The 17,885-nt window shown below is 47.0% G+C and overlaps 12 protein-coding genes across 12 annotated transcripts; 8 read left to right on the top strand and 4 right to left on the bottom strand.

Moving 5' to 3' along the window:
- Positions 1 to 915: 915 nt before the first annotated feature.
- On the top strand, positions 916 to 1,773 carry F5147DRAFT_746682 (uncharacterized protein; the record flags this gene model as incomplete). The annotated part of the gene is made up of 2 exons (XM_041439874.1): positions 916 to 1,079; positions 1,134 to 1,773. 2 exons carry the CDS (start codon positions 916 to 918, stop codon positions 1,771 to 1,773), a joined length of 804 nt encoding a protein of 267 aa, XP_041290473.1.
- Positions 1,774 to 2,173: 400 nt separating this feature from the next.
- On the bottom strand, positions 2,174 to 3,436 carry F5147DRAFT_654699 (uncharacterized protein; the record flags this gene model as incomplete). The annotated part of the gene is made up of 6 exons (XM_041433902.1): positions 2,174 to 2,307; positions 2,359 to 2,509; positions 2,641 to 2,729; positions 2,801 to 2,921; positions 3,019 to 3,191; positions 3,328 to 3,436. 6 exons carry the CDS (start codon positions 3,434 to 3,436, stop codon positions 2,174 to 2,176), a joined length of 777 nt encoding a protein of 258 aa, XP_041290472.1.
- F5147DRAFT_277936 (uncharacterized protein) lies at positions 3,228 to 3,750 on the top strand. The gene has a single exon (XM_041428998.1). The coding sequence runs from the start codon at positions 3,440 to 3,442 to the stop codon at positions 3,716 to 3,718; it is 279 nt and encodes a 92-aa protein (XP_041290471.1). The 5' UTR covers positions 3,228 to 3,439; the 3' UTR covers positions 3,719 to 3,750.
- A 603-nt stretch (positions 3,751 to 4,353) lies between these two features.
- On the bottom strand, positions 4,354 to 5,380 carry F5147DRAFT_705637 (uncharacterized protein). The gene has a single exon (XM_041437949.1). The coding sequence runs from the start codon at positions 5,291 to 5,293 to the stop codon at positions 4,505 to 4,507; it is 789 nt and encodes a 262-aa protein (XP_041290470.1). The 5' UTR covers positions 5,294 to 5,380; the 3' UTR covers positions 4,354 to 4,504.
- An 873-nt stretch (positions 5,381 to 6,253) lies between these two features.
- On the bottom strand, positions 6,254 to 6,665 carry F5147DRAFT_543203 (uncharacterized protein; the record flags this gene model as incomplete). The annotated part of the gene is made up of 2 exons (XM_041430281.1): positions 6,254 to 6,505; positions 6,558 to 6,665. Coding segments are annotated over 2 exons (360 nt in total), but the record flags the coding sequence as incomplete, so codon positions are not given.
- A 714-nt stretch (positions 6,666 to 7,379) lies between these two features.
- Positions 7,380 to 9,136, top strand: F5147DRAFT_277866 (uncharacterized protein). Its single transcript, XM_041428997.1, has 9 exons — positions 7,380 to 7,634; positions 7,690 to 7,722; positions 7,773 to 7,945; positions 7,992 to 8,074; positions 8,132 to 8,341; positions 8,399 to 8,534; positions 8,585 to 8,733; positions 8,790 to 8,889; positions 9,122 to 9,136. Exons 1-8 carry the CDS (start codon positions 7,479 to 7,481, stop codon positions 8,798 to 8,800), a joined length of 951 nt encoding a protein of 316 aa, XP_041290468.1. The 5' UTR covers positions 7,380 to 7,478; the 3' UTR covers positions 8,801 to 8,889; positions 9,122 to 9,136.
- A 223-nt stretch (positions 9,137 to 9,359) lies between these two features.
- On the top strand, positions 9,360 to 10,378 carry F5147DRAFT_705617 (uncharacterized protein). Its single transcript, XM_041437948.1, has 6 exons — positions 9,360 to 9,442; positions 9,518 to 9,627; positions 9,755 to 9,805; positions 9,977 to 10,082; positions 10,136 to 10,193; positions 10,243 to 10,378. The coding sequence occupies exons 1-4, from the start codon at positions 9,403 to 9,405 to the stop codon at positions 10,055 to 10,057; spliced, it is 282 nt and encodes a 93-aa protein (XP_041290467.1). The 5' UTR covers positions 9,360 to 9,402; the 3' UTR covers positions 10,058 to 10,082; positions 10,136 to 10,193; positions 10,243 to 10,378.
- Positions 10,379 to 11,701: 1,323 nt separating this feature from the next.
- F5147DRAFT_277770 (uncharacterized protein) lies at positions 11,702 to 12,401 on the top strand (the record flags this gene model as incomplete). Its single annotated transcript, XM_041428996.1, has 2 exons — positions 11,702 to 12,099; positions 12,157 to 12,401. A coding segment is annotated over exon 2 (215 nt), but the record flags the coding sequence as incomplete, so codon positions are not given.
- F5147DRAFT_580430 (uncharacterized protein) lies at positions 11,733 to 12,056 on the top strand (the record flags this gene model as incomplete). Its single annotated transcript, XM_041431543.1, has 1 exon — positions 11,733 to 12,056. A coding segment is annotated over one exon (324 nt), but the record flags the coding sequence as incomplete, so codon positions are not given.
- Positions 12,402 to 12,730: 329 nt separating the features above from the next.
- Positions 12,731 to 13,112, top strand: F5147DRAFT_277742 (uncharacterized protein). The gene has a single exon (XM_041428994.1). The coding sequence runs from the start codon at positions 12,852 to 12,854 to the stop codon at positions 13,062 to 13,064; it is 213 nt and encodes a 70-aa protein (XP_041290464.1). The 5' UTR covers positions 12,731 to 12,851; the 3' UTR covers positions 13,065 to 13,112.
- Positions 12,947 to 13,489, top strand: F5147DRAFT_277755 (uncharacterized protein). Its single transcript, XM_041428995.1, has one exon. The coding sequence runs from the start codon at positions 13,103 to 13,105 to the stop codon at positions 13,421 to 13,423; it is 321 nt and encodes a 106-aa protein (XP_041290463.1). The 5' UTR covers positions 12,947 to 13,102; the 3' UTR covers positions 13,424 to 13,489.
- A 2,229-nt stretch (positions 13,490 to 15,718) lies between these two features.
- F5147DRAFT_775921 (uncharacterized protein) lies at positions 15,719 to 17,344 on the bottom strand (the record flags this gene model as incomplete). Its single annotated transcript, XM_041441793.1, has 7 exons — positions 15,719 to 15,839; positions 15,889 to 16,043; positions 16,099 to 16,293; positions 16,341 to 16,718; positions 16,774 to 16,882; positions 16,941 to 17,069; positions 17,124 to 17,344. 7 exons carry the CDS (start codon positions 17,342 to 17,344, stop codon positions 15,719 to 15,721), a joined length of 1,308 nt encoding a protein of 435 aa, XP_041290462.1.
- Positions 17,345 to 17,885: the final 541 nt, after the last annotated feature.

The following is a 17,885-nucleotide window of genomic DNA, read 5'->3' as shown; positions in this document are numbered from 1 at the left end:
TCAGGCTTATCTAATCTAATTGTCACGTGGACCAGTGACAATACCGTTTCTCACCGAGACGGGACAGCAATGCCTTCATAACTGTTCCGATCGGATCATCGCACATGAAGGCCTAGTTGATCAAAGGGTCCTTGGAGGTTCTCAGCTACAGTTTTTCAGGGACAATGGAGCATCAAACTGCGGTGGATTTCAATCGCGAAGATGTGGATACACCTGTGGCAATGTGGCAACAACAGCTAATTGAAGCCTTTCAACTCGAAACAATTGGGAATATGCCGGTTACGGACAATGAGTGTATGCAATCGATGGATTGCTTTCTCGATGCTTCTTTTGTAGGTCCATGTTTGCGCATATGGGTCCCAAACAACTTCCAAAAGCAGCTAAAATTTTGCTAGCAATCTGCTTAAGAGGAAATTTCGAACGTGACTTGATGGATTGCTTTTGCAATGTCACGTCACGATCCATTCGAATTACTTCGTCCCTTCTTGTTCCCTTGCAGGTTTATAAAGGTGCCCCTCCTGTCATGGAATCCCCAGTCAAGTTTCCCTCGACAAACGCGTCCGTCATCTACTTGCATTCAACCCCCCGAAGCACTTCAAGCTTCCTTGCCATTTAAGCCGCTACTTTCAGTTCTTCCGCCTTTATCACATCACAATGGTCTCGCAAACGGCTAACTACGTTCGTCACATCGACTCTGAGAACACTCCTCCCGCTACACGCCTTACTGCGAAACCATCCAAAGTTCGCACCGGTATCCAGGGCGCCTCTCGTCGTCGCCGAGCTCTCGTTTCGGGCGGAGCCCATTACCTTAGGCATGCAATTGAGCATGCCAAGAAGCGCAAGGAGCAAACTCCGTCCAAAAGCCCTCTTGCTCCAGTGCGGATGGATGTCCCCACTATTTCTCGCGATGTCGAGATGGGGGACTCAACACCAGTGTCTAAGATCATCTCCCTTCCCAGACTCCTCGCTCGACCCAAGACCGCTGAGATCCCGGTGTCCGTACTTCAGGCTGTGGCACCTGAACTCATTCACACTCATATTGATTACATTCGCGATGGACTAGAATGCCTCGGGCCCGAGTAAGTCAAGATTCATCTGGTAGTCGATCGATCATCTGACGAATCCTTTTTCAGCATGCTCCGTGTCCTTGCAGGGATCAAAGCTGAACCTGCTTCCAATGTCCTCCCGCGGGAACTTTCGATAATTGTCAACGATGTTTCGTCTGACGTGCCCACCCACATGTTCGCGGTCTTCTCATCCCGCCAGCCGGCCCCTGCTCGCCGTCGTCGCGTCACGTTGTTTCCTGCACACAATCTCGTTTTTGCTATCCACTGCGCGAACCTTCCGGTTCTACCCACTCCAGCGCCAGCAATCGCAGAGTGCGCAGGCCAGGAGATCAAAGTGCCAGTGGTTCCTTTGTGCATCCCTGCCCCTGAGGTCTTCCCTCAGCTCTCCACATTCCTATACACGAAGCGTATCGACCACCTTCTTGGGTCACTTATGCCACTACCCACACCACCCCAACTCTACCTCGATGATCCTACCACTGTCATGCCTCTTCTCAGACAGTTCGCTCAGAAAATTGCCGATACATATACGGTGAGCGCTCTGCTGCGTCACATTACCAAAGTGCACTGCACATGGCGCAATACGGTTGCACTGGGCATCGCCGACGAGCGGCTCTGGTGTGCCCTGGATACAGCATGGGAAATACTCCTCACGTCCCTCGCAATTTCCACGGGAAAGCCTCACCTCATGACAGAGGGCGCATAAATAGGCCATCTTTCATATCGTCTGCCATTGAATTGTTTAGGATTTATGATATTTCTCACCCTCTCGCGCATGAGATCGGTAATACTTCCATTGACGTAACGTGTATGATTACGCAGTTGACTATCGTCAGTACCATAGAGGCAACATTTTTATTATTGATATATATGTGCAATCGTTGTGCCAATTTTCATTTGCTGCCCTTTCAAAGTAGTACCTATCATTGGGCCAAAGTTGCAACATATAGTAGAAATTTGGAAAACGCATCATAGCTCATGCAACAACACATTTTAAGTTTTCTACTCCGGACCTTCGAAGCTCTATAGCACTGTTTTTTTTTGTGAAAATAGGGACGGAGAACATATATGTACAGCTTCGAATCTATCACTCGAAGTTGCCTTTTTCACGTAGAGTAAACAAAGGAAGGCGGAGTTTTCGAGCAAAATTCGTCAAAATTCCGGATCCACTCTGCACGAAGTTGCTGTGTTGTTTTTGGGAGTGTGGAAGACGACGGTTGCAAATGATCACGGGAGGCATCTGGGAGGCAGTGGTCGGCTCACTGAGCCATATCAAAATAGTTCCACCTACTAGCGGGGTGTTGTACGAATACTATATGAAGGTGTCCGTCCTCTGGTCCAACTTGAACAGTAAACACTTGGGAGAGTTGGGTTGGCGGTTTAAGCTCCTTGGCATCATCCGGGAGATCCAACTTCTCCTTTTTCTCTGGGTCAATATCGACCTTATGTAGAATATGCATCAGCACTAACTTGCCAAATCGTGGCCTGAGGTCACTCGCCTTCCATAGCTTAAGATGCTTAGCATTGACACCATCGAATTTTCTTCTTTGATAACCTTTTTCAGGTTACTGACAGTGTCCGTCTGTAAAATCTTAACTGAGAAAACGTGGCTGGGGTCGTCATCCAAGATTAAGCAGTTGAGGTGGATGGACGGGTGGCCGACTGGTAGAGAACGTATTAATCGTACCACAATCAGTATGGATGAAAGAGTAGCGATATTACAGATAACTTACCAGCAGGTGGCGGTTGTACGACGACGTGTTGTACAAATATATGAGGGTGTTCATCCTCCGGACTCACAGTGAACACTTCGGAGAGGAGTCGGGTAAGCGGCTTAAGCTTCATGCGGGAGATCTAACTTCTCCTTCTCCGGGTCAATATTAACTTTCAAGTCTCATATGGTCAGAGACTCAGCACCACCAACTTCCCAGACTGGCATCAGATTACTCACCTTCCATAGCTGGAGAGTGTCCGCATCTACGTCGTGAAATGCATTCCTCATTTTCTTGATAACCTGTTTCAGGCAACTGACGGTATCCGTCTCTAAAATCTTGACTGAGAACATGCGGCTGGGGTCATCGTCCAAGACGAAGCAGTGAGTCAGTTCGAAGTTGGACTTGAAAGCTCAGACAATCTGAGTTCTAATCATTAATTGTTCTTCGACACTTGACACCTAGCTATCGATCGGGCATCGTTTGTTGACAGTTCTCGATGTCCGCAAGGCACTACTCGTCTCTCGGACTCTCTAGGGCTGCAATACATATCTCTCTCAACCCGTCATTTGCAAATTGCCACTCTCCCTCGACGACCTCACGCTTGTAGTGGATGCTTTCGCAACATCTGATATCTGTGACGACATTTCGGGACATTCGATGGGAGGCGCATGTATCACTCTAGCTACAGCTGGTGTCGTGCCTGCGCTGATACAGGCAGCAGGACGCTGGTCCTCGGATGAGTTCCAAAAATACATTCGGAAGACATCTCATCCATGGGCATTGGGTTTAGGGCACCGTGACTCATCGAAAATTGACAACGCTGCATGCTCGTTTCGATTCTGTATTATCCATTGCTTCGACTGTATTTCTCGAGAGTGTCCGTCTGGAATTCTATATAAAAAAAGAAAGAAAAAAAATATGACAAATTTTGAATAGCCCTGTTATACTAACGTTTTTGTCGAGGCTCGAGACTCGTCTGAGACTAGTCCCTTTATCTGCCTCATACGTTTTGTCCTCGGCGCGCTGACTGGTAGCTACGTGTACGATATGATCTGCGAGTTTCCTTGCATGTACTGTACATACAGTTTCTCATTGTCAAAACGGTCCTCCAAGTTCGAGCAAATATTGAGCTGGACTCGAAGGTTCCGGCTTGCCCTAAACCCTGTCTACGAGTGCTCGTCGCCGTTGATAATGGGGGACACTTTGTAAATGAGGTACAGAGTCTATTTTTGGGGGGTAGCGACCGCTTCGGGCAACTTTCGGGCGATAAAACCAATATGATGTACATAGTTTTATTTCTCGCAAGGTCTCAGCCGATTGAAATCATTTATATACCGTTTATCGAAGAACTAGTGGAGCTCTTTGGAGGGTTCAGTATTTTCCAGAGATTCTACTCACATACTAATTATCAGAGCTGACAAGTTTTCTTACGTTACAAGGCTGCTGGTACCTTGTTTTCGCCACGGTTTGGTGGCGGAGTGGTAGCAAGTCACTACACGCTCCTCGTCTGATTCGTTTTATTAAGTCTCACGTCTCTCTCTTGTAGCACGTCTCACTACGTTGTCTACTAATTTCTTCATCCAAACATTAGTTTTCCTATCACGTGTCAATACAAAGGCGGTGAATCTAACTACAGGAACGAACTGCGACGTGCATAACAAATGGATGAAAGTACCTCACTACTGATGGTATCCATCAATACCTCGAAGTTCCACCGTCCCTTTACGGGTATTCCTTAATAATACGACACAGGTCGTTGTACAAGCCCTGGAGAGAAAATAATGCAGCGTCCACGGTAGCCTGAGCTACACCATCTTCCACATGGACCGCTTGGCTCTGTACCAAATTTTCCAAAGTCCTATGCACATCTGCAGTGAGATCTGTGAACCACTCTCTCGGAACACCCGAGACTGTCAAATTCAGCCTCGTTGTTGTCACGAAGGCTGGTATTTTATCGACATAGCTAGCTTCCAATACGCGAGATGTCGTCGAGTTCCATTGGTTCTTGAGGAGTCGCCGCCATCTCTCCCCAGCAGGACTGAAGGGAAGATCCTTGCGCAAGGACTCGATGCTCCAAATGATCATAAGGTAGAATCCGACGTCCGAATGGCCTTTTCGAGGCACTCCGTCAACTAGAGAAATACAACGGTCGAGATGGCCATCACGGACTAGACGTTGACACCACTCGTCATTCTTTGTCAGAGTATAGATGAAGCGGATGTAGCAATAGTCTCGATCTTCGTGGAAAGAGGCGTCGTGTCCATTGTTGCGAATCGTCTCGTCGTCATTTGGACGTACAGCAGTTAAAACAGCGCGAGAAAGCTCATCTAGGATATATGCATCAACACCCTCTGGCATCGAGGCACTTGTTATAGAAGCTAGCTCTTCTCGAGCTTCAAAGACAGCTCTAAGCGCGGTGTGCCGGACTCGGGGAGGTCTGCTGGAGCCCATACAGCGGATAAGCGAGTTGATATAGGACGATTGCTTGGTAGGGCTCCCTAGTCCCTGCATGGCGCTCAGCGCAAGCAAAGCGTCACCTCGTGTTTTATCGTCTGTGTTTGCGTCACCCGCCAAGTAATCAACGAGCCAATCAAATTCTTCACAGCTAGGTTCACTCCCGTCGCCGTGATACCAGCACAGATCGCCATACCAAATCAACTCTTCATCGTCCGGACGTGAAAGCCCAAAAGACTGTCCGTGGACAGGCATCGTTCTGAGAGCAGTGCGTATATCAGCCTGATGCTTGAGTTTCTCGTTTGGTTCGAGTGAATTCTTCATGTGATCATAGGCAGCCCGACCGGCCATGAACGCATCGCGAATGAAACGACTTTGAGTTGTCTGAAGTTTATCATTGCAAGAAAACTCCAGATGTTCCTTCTTGATTTTCACCGGTTGAATACAAAGATGGGCCATGGCTTTGCCATACTTCACATTTAACTCTTCCCTGTCCAGAGACGCCACGAAATTATGACGTAAACATGCGAAGGCTGCTGAAACATCAAGGTTCGGGGGCCATTGCACGCAAGGTATAATCGCAGCCGCGGTCTCGACAATGTCCGGGTTCGTTGATGTCTTTAATATCCAGCGAATGGCGGACAATTTCATGAAATTGTCAGGAGTGAATGTGAATTTGTCTGGAAGAATTTTTTGGCAGATAGCTACAAATGCTTCCGAGGCTGGTGTCTGGAAAGGACTGTCCTGACGCAACGCCGACACAAGGGTAGTACCGACATAGAACAGAATGCCGAAAGCTGTAGTACACATGATGACGCTGGATATCATGGTTTGCTGGACCCACATGCGGGCGCTCAGCGAGAGACCGAATAGCAGGAGCGAAATCTGGAGCAGCACCAGGAATGCCTGCAAGATGGTCTGCAGGCGAAAATATTCTACTCCGTCTAGCTTCATCTGCCTCTCTATGCCGCGCTCTTCGAGAGACCCTCGTCCTCGAGCTGACCTGTAAGAGTGAAGCCATTGTTTTCCAAGGACAGCCCCAAACGCGGCCAAGACGCTAAATGCGAGGCTAGCGTAGGCAAGTGTTTGCACCCAGACCGTCGAAGGGGGATACACCGTAGATGAAGAAAGATTACTGATGTCAGGTACGGAATTTGGCCCGTTAACAGTTATCTGGATCAGATGGAGGAGGAGGATATTGGTAGTGTCTCCTGGATTAGGCTGCATCCCGGCGATGAAGGTGGAGTTGACAGCTGAGAATAGACCAGCCTAATACCACTGTGACACTTGCATTGACGAGCAGACGTAGAAAGAAACGTACAAAAGTCAGAATAATGGTCATGTCGTCATTAGCCCGCCTGAGGAAGTCGTCGTCATACTCAGTCGAAACTTTCTTGTAGGTCGCCCAAAACCTTGAATTGTCATCTTTTCCCAGTTCTTCTGCGATAGTCGATCCTTTGAGGACATCAAAAATCTGCCCCAGCGTGTCTGACCTTTAAGAAAAATATAGTCAGACATCAAGTATAGCGTGCTGATGAGTTGACATTCACATCGTATTAAGGCTTCCTTCGATAGATACTGCAGGATTCTCGTTCACGTTATTCGGCTTGGCCTCATTGTCCGGAGTCTGCTCCAGGGTGCTTGACCTTGAAACAATAGAATCAGTGAAGTTTACATGCTGATTATTTGGCATTCACATATTCTTATAAAGGTCAACCTTAATGGACACAGCAGGATCCTCGGTCACTGCATTCGCGTCGATCGCATTCCTATGCATCTAAGTATCATGAATAGGTCGGTCTGACTTGCCACTTACTCGATGGTCGGGAGGCCGGTCTCGGTAGGTGCGGGACTGGATCGCGGAGACATGTTGTGCATGCGTCCTGTTGTATTAGACATTGAGATGGAAAGAGAAGGGGAAGAACGGAGGAAGTAAACAATTTCGGCGCTACTGCCAACGTTCTTATGCAATTTGCGAGTAAACTTCCACACAGACCCAACAAGCATGTTCTTTTAGAATTTAAGTAGATCCGATAGGAATATATGTTGTTGTGATGTTATTCAGCACTAAGTGAAAATCGTGCATTTCCCGTCGATGGACATTGGAGGCGGCGTTGAATGATACTTATAATTAGTAGTGGGAGCCGCTTGCCGCCACAATCTCTTCTGTGCCACAGTACAGCTTTCGAATTCACGATAAACCAAATCACGTCTGCTTCAGGACGCATATTAAGATCCTCAAATGGCAACCATTCGAGATGCCCAGAACCTCAGAGAAAGAATTGGGCATTGTCGAGTCCTGATCATAGGGAGAGCAAACGCAGGCAAAACAACTATTCTTCAGAAGGTCTGCAATACCACGGATGAACCAGAGATTTACGATATCAAAGGAAACAAGGTGCGGGTGATGATCTATGCCATGCATGTGTCTATCGCTGATCAATTGTGGGTAGATCGATGCTGCCATCGCGCAATCCTCGATCCAGGTGTGTGCACCAATTTCCCCGTAGACATACAGGCGCTGACGGATGCTCAGCGTGGAAATCACGACATCACAACCGGGATGGTATTCAAAAGCAATCCTGGTTTTGTCTTTCACGACTCGTGCGGTTTTGAAGCGGGCTCTAACGAAGAATTCGAGAAGGTGAAGACTTTTATCTCGGAACACGCACACGCAACAAAATTGGAGGAGCGAATCCATGCTATCTGGTAAGTAACACCCTTCTGACGTTCCGCGTTTGCTGATTATAGTCAGGTATTGCATTCCAATGGACGATCCGTCTCGAACATTCCAGCGGTCGGAGGAGAAGTTTTTCTTGGAGTGCGACACTGGGTACGGTGAGCCTGCAACTTCATCGTCACTTGTTGTGCTCGGACTAAATGATCAATCTTCAGTTCCCGTGGTTGTAGTGTTCACCAAGTTCGAAGTTTTGCGTCCAGTCGCGTATGGTGAAATCAAGAAGCAACTACGAGGGGTATCGGGCGAAGAGCGCTCGAAGAGGATTGCTGAGCGTGTCGAGGAACTGTTCAGTAAGACAGGCGTCTTGGATCGGTTGCGCAACCTTGAAAACCGTGCCCGTTTCAAGTCCTATGTACGCTTGGAGCGCAAGTGATTCAGATCGACTTATCCCATGTAAAAGCTGATATTGGTTACCGTCCTAGATATGAACCAACCATATACAAACTGTAACACTTTATTGGAACACACCATTCTCGCATTGGACAACGAAGGATTGCGATTGTGTTTGGTGTGGACACAACAATCAAACCTGGAGCTTTGTATCCAGTGTGCCGTCATGTGAGTCGCAGAGCTACAAAATCACACCTTTTTGGTTCAACATCATCTAGGACACTCGTCGATCGTGCATGTCAGCAATCCAGGCTACATCGAATCAATTATGAAGATCAGTATGACATTGCTAAGTGGTTTCCACATCTCAAAGTAAGACGAAGATTGATTCAATCTGACAATGCTCTGATAGTGGTGCTCACGGATGGTAAATGTTGAAGTGATGAAACTACAGACATTCTGATATACTTTTCTTCATTATAGTTGTCCATTGATAACAGCTGGTAAGATTGTGGTTCGCGCAGCTCGAACATCATATACAACGCTGATACCTTGTTATTGCTCGCCTGTTGACAGCGGGTAAGTGCCTTGATGGTTTCTAGTCCTCGACCTTTCTCACGATCCCCATACCTCGCTCCTGCTTGCCTGTTGACAGTGGGTAAGTGCCTTGATGGTTTCTAGTGCTCGACCCATGCTCATTATCCCCATGCTTTGCTCCTGCTTGCCTGTTGACAGTGGGTAAGTGCCTTTATGATTTCTAGTCCTTGACCAATACTCATGATCCCCATGCCTTGCTACTGTTCGTCTGTTGACAGGAGGTAAGTGCCTTGATGCGTTCTAGTCCTCGACCCATGCTCATGGTCCCATACCTTACTGCTGCTCACCTGTTGACAGGAGGTAAATGCTTTGATGATTTCTAGTCCTCGACCCATGCTCATGATCCCCATGCCACGCTACTGCTCGCCTGTTGACAGTGGGTAAGTGCCTTGACGTTTTCTAATCCTCAACCCATGCTTATGATCCCCATGCCTTGCTGCTGCTCGCCTGTTGACAGGAGGTAAGTGTTTTGATTGTTTCTGGTCCTCGTCCCGTGCTTATGATCTTCATGCTTGCAGCTGCTCGCCTGTTGGCACGATGTAAGTACCTCTGATGGTTTCTCATCCTTGAATCATGCTTATAATCCTGATGCCTTGCTGCTCACCTGTTGACAGGTGGTAAGTGCCTCAATGGTTTTCTGTCTGCAACCCATGTGGACAGGTCTTACATCTTGCTCTTGTTTTTGGCAGGTGGTGAGTGTCTTGATATACCCTGTATTGAAATCGTACTGAATAATATAATGATGTTAACTCATTTTCATAGCCTGGTGTAAGCATCTTCAATTTCATCAGGTGAATTAAATCATCATTACTCATATAATGCATAGTTTGTTGAGTATCCCTCCTTGAAAGCTTATTTTCCATGGTCATTCATATTGCGTATTTTCTTGCACTGCGCAGAATGTAAGTCATTTGACCGTCATAATGTGAGACATTGAATGTATTCATTTTGACTGGCTCTTTCACTCTATAGGTTGTGAGTATGTTTCAATCGCTAAGGATTTTAGCCACATATGCATCATCCTTTTATGTGTTAATTTATTACCTCATGATTCTGACATTCCTTTCCCGCAGGAGGCACGTACCTCGCTCTATGGAGTTGATTCTGATACCCATACTTTCAACCTTTGGCTAGGCCACAATCGAGCGAAATGACATTATCCGCGTCCTTCAGCCTTTGGTATGTTGGTTTTCCTCTGTATTGATTTTCAGCACTGTAAGAGTGTGCAACAGGTTGCGAAGGGATCATTGTTCACTGCTGCTGCGAAAAGAATCATTGAGACTGGTATTGGTTAGTTCCTCACCGCGTGACCAGTCGTAGTCTTGATGACAGGTAGCAGCTACTATTATCGTCCTCGAGTACTCTGCCTTTCTCTCGAACAACATAAAAAACTTGGAGCACGTCGAGTTTGCCGTGAGCGAATACCTGAAATCTCCGGCGGCTCACGCAGTGGAGAAAGGAGCGAAAGAGATTTATCGTCAAGGCTACAAGACAGAGCAACTGGGGACGAAGTTTCTTGAACTCATCTTTGAAAATCGCATGTGTACGTCCCTCGCCTCGTTGTGAACCTGGAAGTCGAAGCTTACTGACAGCCTGCAGCAAAGGACTTGATTGAAACGAAGTAGATGGTGCTCAACCCTTGCTCGACCCAAGTTTCCTGTTTTTCGATGCATTTTTCCCGTACCATGCATTCGTGTTGTGTATGCTCGCCAGCTTCAACTCCTGAGTTGTGTAGACTGATATTTCCTTGTTTACGATCTCTTCCCCATCCTATCATGATGTACTATACTTGCCACTCCAGTTTCAACTGCCGACCGCTGCAGACTGTATCGATTTTTCAACACCCATTTTTCCTATCGCGTTCTGTTTTGTGCTATGTAGACTTAGGCTTGCACTCATCAAACGATCGCTGTTTATTCTTATTTTCAATCATGAGAATTTGAGAACAGCTTCAGTATGCTTCGATGCTGAAGCGGAAGGGCATGACGACTGACAGCATCGTCGATGCTCGCCAGGACAACACGCAGCCTGGGGGAGTAAGTCGTGCACATGAGACCGGGGTAGATTTAGTACAGACAAACAATCCAGGATGCAATCACAGTATTGCATTATTGTCTTGTAGATGAGCACAACTTTATTGTTTCGACGAAGGGGAAGATATCGGACAGAAAACCAAGATGACAGAAAATGATGATGTGGAAGTGTTGAATCATTGAAGCGTAGGTATGCTGTGGACACGACAAGGTAACGCCTGAATAAGCCGAAGTCGAATGGGAAAAGTAGGCGATAGAGACTAGATACGGTCAATTATGATTATGGGAAACGTTCTCGTGACAAGGAACGCACCATCAAATGTACTTGTTCTGCGCGGTTCTTATTGAGTCCATTCTTCCGAACATCATAGAGGGTGAGGGTGTTCCACATCTTTGTCTACGACCCCAAAAAGACCAGGTAGAGTGAAAACGCCGGGTATTGTACTACTGGTGCAGTCACTGCTTGCAGGCGACCGAGGACCAGATGACTCCATGAGCGTGTCACTGGGCAAACTTTGTGGATTTATATAGCCCGATCAGCACGGCGCCAATGCGAGAACGGTGACATCCAACAGTGGACTTACTGGATTTGCTGAACGTTATCATGGAGTGTCACCGACCCATGATCACGAGTATAGATAGTGTCGCAGACGCGCCAGTTCCCGACTCCACTGTTGGAGTCAGACAACAATAGTTATATAAGGGATGCTCAATCCTAAGGACTCCATTGGAACAAGAGTAGGCATGATGGGTATTGGTACTTACCTACTGATCCGAGTCGGGCATCGTTTGTTGACTGGAATCACATTTTCCACGAGTACGTGATGCCTGCACTACTCGCTCTCGGACTCTCCCGGGCCAGGGCTGCAATACATATATCTCTCAACCCGCCATTCGCAAATTGCCACTCTCCCTCGACGGCCTCACGCTTGTAGTGGATGCTTTCGCAACATCTGATATCTATGACGACATCTCGTTTGTCGCTATGCTCGTCACTGGGTTCAAGACTCTTCAGCGCTTGGGCGAATTGGTTTGGCCTGACACGCTCAAAATTCAGTCTTATCGCAAGGTAGTCGTGTACTTTACCTTTACTTTATCAATTGCTTTTGGCAGAGCATGAGGGACAGAACGATCCTTTGGCACTTCTCAACCGGTATGCGTTTGTCCGTGACCAATGATTTCACCATCATCCGCAGATCTGGCTCACTGCACTACGCCAGTTCTTTTCGCCTACTATTTCGGGACATTCCATGGGAGGCGCATGTATCGCTCTAGCTGCAGCTGGTGTCGTGCCTGCGCTGATACAAGCAGCAGAACGCTGGTCCTCGGATATGTTCCAAAAATACATAGACATCTTATCCATGGGTTTAGGACGCTCGTTTCGATTCTGTATTATCCATTGCCTCGACTGTATTTCTCGAGAGTGTCGTCTGATATTGGCATCACTGGTGTCCTTGTCGTCTCGTCTATACATAAAAAGAAAGAAAGAAAAAATACAGTCATTTCCGAAAGTCTTGACTCACGTGTTTGTGGCGGTTCAAAAATAATAGAAATGTTGAAAATTCAATTAAATCATTTTCGAGTTGTATACACCTCTGTACGCCTTCAAACACGTCATATTGCACAAGATTCTCACTCAGGCTCACCATGGTCTACCAGAGGATCAATCCTGATCGAAAAGAACGAGCTCTGTACCCGCTTTTGGAGGAAGGATGGGAGATCGAGCACATCGCTGATGTTCTTGGAGTGTCGTCGAGAAGTATAGAGCGGTGGGAGGCAAATTATAATGAAAATGGACGTGCTAACCCTCACACACCAATCATGGGCCGCCCTCGCTTGTTGATCAAACTATGAAGGATGAGATCTGCGAGCTGCTAGCTGAAAACCCGTCTCTACTACTGGATGAGATCAGCGAATGGCTCATGATCAGCCAATATCCACACCAGCTCTTTACCGCAACCTCGGGGACCTTGGAATCACCTATAAACGCTTGAAGAGGATAGCGGCCGAACGTGATGACGGTTTCCGAGCTGATTGGTTGCACAACATGACAGCCAACTATACAGCTGAGCATCCCTGGCCCCAACAGCGTGATTGTCCTCGACAACTGTTCCACTCACAAGAGTGACGCTTTACGGGAAGCTGTAGAGGCATCTGGTTTGCTAAATGCTACTTTGCTTCGCCTGCAAGTCTGACACATTCGTAGGTTGCTTACTTGTTTTTCTACCACCATACTCCCCAGACTTCAATCCGATCGAGGAGAGCTTCAGTTGCTGTATGTTCGGACATGTTTCATTTCATTCTGTCACTCACACTTTCTCTATAGTGAAGAAGTGGCTTCGAAGGCATTGGAGGGAACTCCGACACAGCCAATTCCCTGAGCAGGACCTTCGTGAAGCTTGCTTCAGGGCTGTGAATGCCGAAAATGCGCGAGGCTGGTATAGGCATAGTGGCTATCTCAGATCTGTAGTACGATGGATGTATTAACTGTGGTGTGGGCAATATTACTACGTGGAGTAGAGTGGACAATAGCTGCATGTATGGGGTATGGATATCTACAAGGGTCATATAAGAATATTAACGAACGGTAAATGTGCAAATAAACAGCGGGGTATCACATTGTAGATTTCAAGCTAGATGGAAGGCCTTGCCGCTTTGCTGGCAGCATATCAGGAGCAAGCTCTAAATCATCATCCCCATTGGTTTCTTCACCATCCTCGCACAATGAGTCCTCCATGCCACCAAGATCACTACATTCTTCTGTGTAATGTCGTCAGATTCCATATGATTACCATCAATAGACTCTTCGTCAGAGTGTTGTGAATGAGAGACATTCTTCTCGTCGGAACATTCAGATACTGTAAAAGACATTATTTAACGTTCAAAAGAGTGTCGGTTATGCTTTTCTGCTCGAGTTTGAGTGAGAGTGGGGCAAGTTTGCTGAATTTTCGATTTATTTGAATTTTCAGCTTTTCCACTATTTTTGAACCGCCACAAACACGTGAGTCAAGACTTTCGGAAATGACTGTATGACAAATTTGGAATAGCCCTATTGTAGTGTTTTTGTCGAGACTCGTCTCTCCCTTTATCTGCCTCACACGTTTTGTCCTCAGCGCTCTCGCTGACTGGTAGTGTACGATATGATCTGCGAGTTTCCTTGCATGTACGGGTTGTACAGTTCCTCGTTGTCAAAACGGTCCTCCGAGTTCGAGCAAATATTGAGCTGGACTCGGCTTGCCCTAACATCAGTGAACTGGTGAATGTATGAGAATGATATATATATCAATACATAGTATATAATTACTAAAATCTGCATAAATCCGCTATCGATCATCACATCATCATTTTTGACTTTGTCTAGGAAAGAACAGTTCTGAATTTCGTACTCCGAGCTAGTGATAGGTAAAAGACACCCACTCATCACTCAAGGTCAGATTCGACGGGAAAGTAGAGCAAAGCTAATGGTTCAACTAGACGGATTGCAAGCGCCATGTCAGAATTAAGTTTCGCGATGTCGAGTACGGCGTGAAAGTCAGGATCTTTCTGAGGACAGTAACGCTGTTCAACATGAGCAAGAACTGACTCCACGAATTAAGCTTGCCACATCAGCAGTAGGGCGCCCACTGTGAAATCCCAACATAGCTCTCTGGAAAGCCAAATTTCCCTCACTTCAACGAGAATTCTCCATGTGAGACTGAAGGCCAGTATCTTGCAGGCAATGACGATATATTCAGCCGCGCACACGACTAGAAAATCATTCCGCGCTTCAACCTCAGAGGATATCTTTTTGATACATCTAATTATTGTCAGCTATATATGAATTGGGAAAGCGTGTGAAGAAGCTATACCTTTGCGCAGCAGCTGGGTTTTGTTTTAACAGGCAGGCGACAATCAATTTGTGTCATCCTTGAGTCTCAAGGCGGTGTTCTCTGAATCACTAATGGCTGGCAATGGTATACTACTTACGACTGCGTCCCAAGAAGTCAGAGTTATGCACGAACCCTGCACCGTGGTAGCAATGTACCTTAACTTCAAATTCAGTAGCGGAGGTTATGTATCAACTTCGGTACCCAGCTTACCGTTCTATTGCCGTGGTATGTGTTGTGCCATGCATCGTGGTCCAGTCGTAGCTGTGCACAACATTCAGATATGTTCACAAGTTGCCATACACTCCCTAGATCCAGCTTATTCGTCTTAAGCACGCGAATTCACGAACTGGTGCTTGAATCACGCAATTAGCGTGGATATTTGACCTGTAAGAGGTGTTCATATCTGCGCTGCACTCCCCGGATCCAGCCTAAACAACACAAGTACGCCTATTCAGGAACTGAAGCTTGAATTCATGCTGCGGGGGCGAATGCTCGAGATGACGTAGGTGTGCATGGTTGCGCTGCACTTCCCAAATTCGACCCAATCAACACAAGTAAGCCTACTCACCATCTGGAACTTGAATTCTGCAGTTGGCGCGAATGCTCAAGAATATGAACCTGTTCATGGCTGCGCTACACTCCCTGAATTCAGCCTAATTCGACCCAATCAACACAAGTAAGCCTACTCACCATCTGGAACTTGAATTCTGCAGTTGGCGCGAATGCTCAAGAATATGAACCTGTTCATGGCTGCGCTACACTCCCTGAATTCAGCCTAAACAACACAAGCGCGTATGTTCACCAAAGGCAGTAGCGTAGCCAAATATTATTCATTTATTTGCAGTAAACAATTAAGACAATTAAGATCAAGCCGGACATAAGTATGGTAATGATAGCAAACTACGCGAGGGATCTAGGCCGAGTCAAAAGCCGCATCATCGCGCTGTGCCCTCTGCTTTGCAAGAGCATTGACGGACAGGCTGGCCTTTGCCGCATCGCTGATGTCGTTACGTTGGCTCCGTCCAAAAATCTTCCTAAACAGTAGAGTCAGGTAATGCTTATTGGGAAAAATACATAACGCACCTATTCCACCACTCGAGCAGCTTATCAACCCTGCGCCGCGCACCTCGACCAGGGGGCCTTTCAAAGAAATCAACGATAGTACACCAGAATTGAGCATAGTCAAAGTCGCCATCAATGGACCGCCATGATGTCACTGAAGAAAGTGAGAATCGAAGCTGTCAAAATGGTCATGGTACATCATCACTGGCCTTGCAAAATCCTATGACTTACTAGGCACGCGATGTACGCGATCGAGCGAGGAGTGACCTTTCTCATATTGATGATTTGAGCGACGTGTTTTTTGACCTTACTAACTCCGTTGAATGACTTCTTGGCGCGTCTGTTGTTCTGGATGACATCGGCGCCATCCCCATCACCCTCCACATCTTTTGCTGAGGAAGGTGACGTGAACACGGCTTTGTACCCCTGCTTTAAAGTAAGCTTACAATCAGGTTACAGGCAGAGGGACGGACCTGAAGAAGTATTTTGCTCTTGAACAAACCCTCCTCCAGATCATCCGGGTTGGCAGTATAGTTATCGTACAGGTAGGCCGGAAAGGAAAGATCCGTCACGATACAGCCCTCTGAGCGATCTCGAATGCCCGTCCGCACCCTGGTGAAAAGTGAGCATTTTTCTCGAAATCTCAAAAGTACTACTTGCGCTGGGTTGTTCCAATCCAGTTCGGCAGGGCAGAGTAACCTGCCGCACGCGTCGTTGGAGAATCCACGGGTATGTTTGTCGTCGGAATCGAGCGGGAATTCTGGCTTGAGATCCCGATTAACCCATTCGGCAACAAGAGCCTTGAGCTTCGAGGTATCGTCACCTCGAGCACTGTCAGCCCCCTGCCGAAGCTATAACAAGAATGCTCAGCAACGCAAAACTGATCGTTGAATATATAGAACCCACCAATTTCAACATGTGCGTGTACTCGTCGTACTCCATTTCCGCCCCCTTCCTGAACAACCACGGTAAGGTAGTTGAGAGGGTGACATACCCTGCCTGTAGCCGATCTTGGCTACATGATCAAGCCTATGGTTAGCGCTCACAAAATAACTCGAAGTCTGAAAATTTACTCGATAGTATGATCTTCATTTTCATCTTCATATCTTCGATCGTTTTCAGCAACGAGGTCCTCGACGTTATCGAATAGAACGACAACACGCCTGATTGCCCTTCCTTGAGATGTGTAATAGTTTGCTTGCCTAACATGTAGTCAGTAAAGCGACTCGGAATGATGAATTAGCGCGAGGTCGTACTTCTCTTTGACCGCACGCCCCGACTCGAGGGCCTCTAGCTTCTCCTCCAACTGGGCGATTCTACGTCTCTGGCGAGCCTGCACAGATGCTGCCTGTGCGGACGGTTGGTCGCACAAGTTTGTTGCAAAAGGTTCCCAATGCTTATTCTGCATGTCTCCGACGTTGCCGCTGTCGTCCTGTTGGTTCTCGGTGTCCGGTGTGGTGCTCTCGGCGCGCGACATAGTAGCAAGGGGGAATGAGAAAATGAGCTGGTATAGACAAGGTCAACAGCCAAGGGAAGAAGGGAAAGTGCGACTGAGGGATCAGAAATGAAATCAATCACCTTATATACCTGTTAGGACGCTGGCTGCCCCAAAAACATATTCCTATTGAGGACAACGTTGAAAATATGGCGAGAAAGTCGCTTGAGCAAATGCCTGTTTAGGAAAACACTAACGTTAGGTATAAGGAACAAAGTCAAAAGAAATGCTTGTGACTCGCCTAGTATATTAAGCCGTTATAGCCCTACGAGATTGGATGACGTGATCCTGTTGACGGTAGCGAGTAAGTTCGCGCACTCACTGTGTTCTCACAGTGGTACTGAGCGTGAGGGGAAGAGGTATTAGGGTATTACTACGAGAAAAGTATATACGATAATGCGTACCTAACCATAGTTGACCGTAAAGTAGAGATGATGGAGTGTGTGATGAGCGGGTCCGTTTATGATCTTTTCAAGGGCGAGTCACGCCGGTGTCCCGTAACCATGTCGGAGTCGTATATTTG

This window comes from Suillus discolor (assembly GCF_016758755.1).
Source record: "Suillus discolor strain FC423 chromosome Unknown F5147scaffold_44, whole genome shotgun sequence".
Lineage (NCBI taxonomy): Eukaryota > Fungi > Basidiomycota > Agaricomycetes > Boletales > Suillaceae > Suillus > Suillus discolor.
The sequence above is the reverse complement of the archived record's forward strand: the minus strand, read 5'-3'. Positions and strand labels throughout refer to the sequence as shown.